Here is a 2,941-nt window from a genome sequence, read left to right as displayed (position 1 = left end):
TGTCCCTCTTTTTTCTAGCCTCGTGCGCCTCCAGCCCCCCGCCCTCCCTCCGTCACCGTCCTCCTTCCTTCCCGTCCTCTTCCTTCCCCATCCCTCCCTCACCGCTGCTACCAAGCAGCCTTTCAGCCATGGGCTCCTAATCGTGTGCTGGAGCATGATGAAGCCGTGTCGCAGCCCACAAAGTGCAGAATGACAAAGGGTGACGTGATGATTGCGCTCGATACTGGTGAACCTGCAGGTGGGCAGGCAGGCTGCTGCCCCCCCCCCCCATCTCCTCTCTGGATTTTGTGGGCAGCGGCAAGCAGCGAGTCATGAATATTCAGTGCCTGTTGGAGCCACCAGCCCAGAAACAAACAGCCCTGTTAATATTTGATGGCTCTTGCTTTAGAGTGAGCACACAGAGGAAGGGACATTGGATTTTTCTGGTAGGAGATTGCAGCTGAACCTGAGTCTATCTGCTAAATGGCTCCCCTGCACCCTGGCAGGAGGAAATGTTGATTTGGTTGGTATTATATAGTCTCCATGCTACAATTGTCAATGTTACAGTTGTTTCCCAACACCTTGCATGAACTCTCTGATATTTGGTATTTCAGTAGCTACAGTACATCAGAATAAACGAGGATGAATGATGAAAGAGTTTTGGATATGAAAATGCCAGAAATGAGCAGAGGTTTTGGTTTGCTACTCAGCTTTGTGGTATTAAAATAGCAATTTCTGTTTGTCTTTTTTAGGACCTTGAAGTTCTGTCTCAGGAGATTGTCCATTTAAGTAAAGACTCAAGTCCTGGAGGTGGCTCAGCTACGGGCTAAAAGACTGGAAAAATKYCCTCCTCTCTGCACTCTCTCATCACCTGTTACTGTGGCCAACAAGAGGACATTACCTAACTGACTGACTGAACCTCTGGCTGGGAACCCAGATGAAAGGAGAGGGATAGAGGGGGGTAGGAAGGGGTTAGTGCTCTTGAAACTGCTTTACTACTGAATATACTTACTGTAACATGTCTTGGTTCTTTCTGTGGTATTGTGACCTGACTTCTGTCTGTCTGCACTCTCTGCCTCCCCGCTCTGGTGTGATCTGAAGAATGGCAGAAGGCAACAATGTCTGGATGCCAGGACACAGTGCTTTACTGGTTCACGACTACAAGAGATTGTTTAATGTTGCGAATAACAAGAGGCTTAAGCTTTTGTTTTGCCTGTACTCGTATTCATTTCTTTATACTTTCAACTCAACAACTCTTGTTTTTGTTTGTATAAATCCTGTATATATGAAAAATCAACTGTAGTAATTTAACTGTACTCAGAGTAATAAGTATTGTATATGAGCCAAAATTATTGTAAAAGATTTACGTCCGTCATACATTCCAGATGCTGAAATGTCCAGTTTGAGTTTGTCTGGGGAAAGTGTGAGTATCTTAAAGCCAGTAGTAAAAAAAAAAAAATATTAAATCAATAACATGCATAGTGTTGAGGACTGGACAAAACCACTCCTATCTCTGGGGCGCTGGACCACACCACCCCTGTGTCCACTCACTGAGTTAGAGCTCTATGCTCGTTTCCTTTTATTCTGCACCAGGCACAAGTCCCGTGACTGCAGCAGAAGCACGGAGGAGGCCTTGGCAGCTCAGCATCTGGTGTCAACATGAACATGATGTCCAACTCCACAGAGACTGGCTAGATGCCTGCTTTGTGGCCTGCTTTCAAAATGTCACTTTGGCTGCTTTCTCTATCCCCAATTAAGACTCCAGGTGTGGTTAGATTTGCAGATTAAATTCCGGCTTAACTCCACTTTGMTATTTTCTGAAAACATTAGATTCCAAATAAATGAGGAAGCAGAGGATTCTCTGTGATGAGCAGATACATTTGTTTGATAACTCATCTCCCCCTGGCTGAGGTCTAACAACAGTGTCAGTTGTTCAACTCTTCCTTCACTCTGACAAAGCTCATCAGTGTGCTCACTGAGTTCAACATGGACAGGAAACTCATCACCAATATTTGTTATCTGGCATCAATACCTGGCCATTACTGTGTGTCAGAAGAACTGGCCCCATGCTCTGTAGGGATGGCCAGGATGAGGGAAACATGGATCATGTGAAGCTGTGCCTTCTATTTCACCTGTCTTTGACTTACTTAGCAAATGTCTTATTTTAAATGACTTCTCAACATGACTGAACGGCAGTAGCTGGGCAGATCAGATGGTATAACACAGTATGGTCTAACACAGCGTGCATACCTACCTGTGTTAGCCTTTTATACTTTGAGACATGTTTCCCTTATCTGAGAATGTATGCACTCCGTGAACACTTGTTTTGGAACGAACAGATTGGTCATTGGAATCCCCCCCCAAGAATGTCTTCTCTTATGTACAAGTAAGACTGGGTGATATATCAAATGAATGATATATTCAAATATATTTTTTGCCGYGATGTTTCAAATGCCCRTATCACAAGAATCTAGGTTTTTATTTTATGTTCATTTTTATGAGCGTTTTATGTATTTTTGGTCTCTTCTCACTCCACAGACACCAATCCCCTCCCCCTCCACTCASAACAAAGACGAAAAATAACTTCTTCATCTCATACCATTTACAGACAGACTTTACGGTATGTTGCTTGTTTAAAAAAAAAWAAAAAAWYMRGKWAWKKTTTTTWRRRSCCMAWTYSKWMMRKYCMAWTTTTTKSCMMSKTYYTKSCCGGGATAAGCCTTTTATACSTCCCGTGCACATGCCGGCAAGATTAGGAGTGGGAGTAGTATTTTAATAAATTAATTGAATRTACACCATCACAAATACATTTTTGGCAGGTCCTAAGAAACATAAGACTAATAAAATATGTTTTCAAAAGAATAGAATGGCATATTTTGAGTTGGAATTATGTTACTGGTCTGTGCAGCCTATATTCTAAATGGCTGCGCCATGCACATGAAACCAATAGTGATTTTGTTCC

General features: G+C 42.9%; 1 protein-coding gene across 1 annotated transcript in view; it reads left to right on the top strand.

The window, feature by feature from the left end:
* LOC111976839 (GRIP1-associated protein 1-like) overlaps positions 1 to 2,646 on the top strand; it is an 88,698-nt gene extending 86,052 nt beyond the window's left edge. Inside the window, 1 exon segment of the mRNA XM_070448160.1 lies at positions 732 to 2,646. Within this exon segment, the coding sequence (XP_070304261.1) occupies positions 732 to 809 (78 nt within the window). The 3' untranslated portion in view covers positions 810 to 2,646.
* The last annotated feature ends 295 nt before the right edge of the window (positions 2,647 to 2,941 follow it).

This window comes from Salvelinus sp. IW2-2015, linkage group LG17, assembly GCF_002910315.2.
Source record: "Salvelinus sp. IW2-2015 linkage group LG17, ASM291031v2, whole genome shotgun sequence".
In the NCBI taxonomy this organism is placed as follows: Eukaryota; Metazoa; Chordata; class Actinopteri; order Salmoniformes; family Salmonidae; genus Salvelinus; species Salvelinus sp. IW2-2015.
This window is presented reverse-complemented; position numbering and strand designations above follow the sequence as displayed.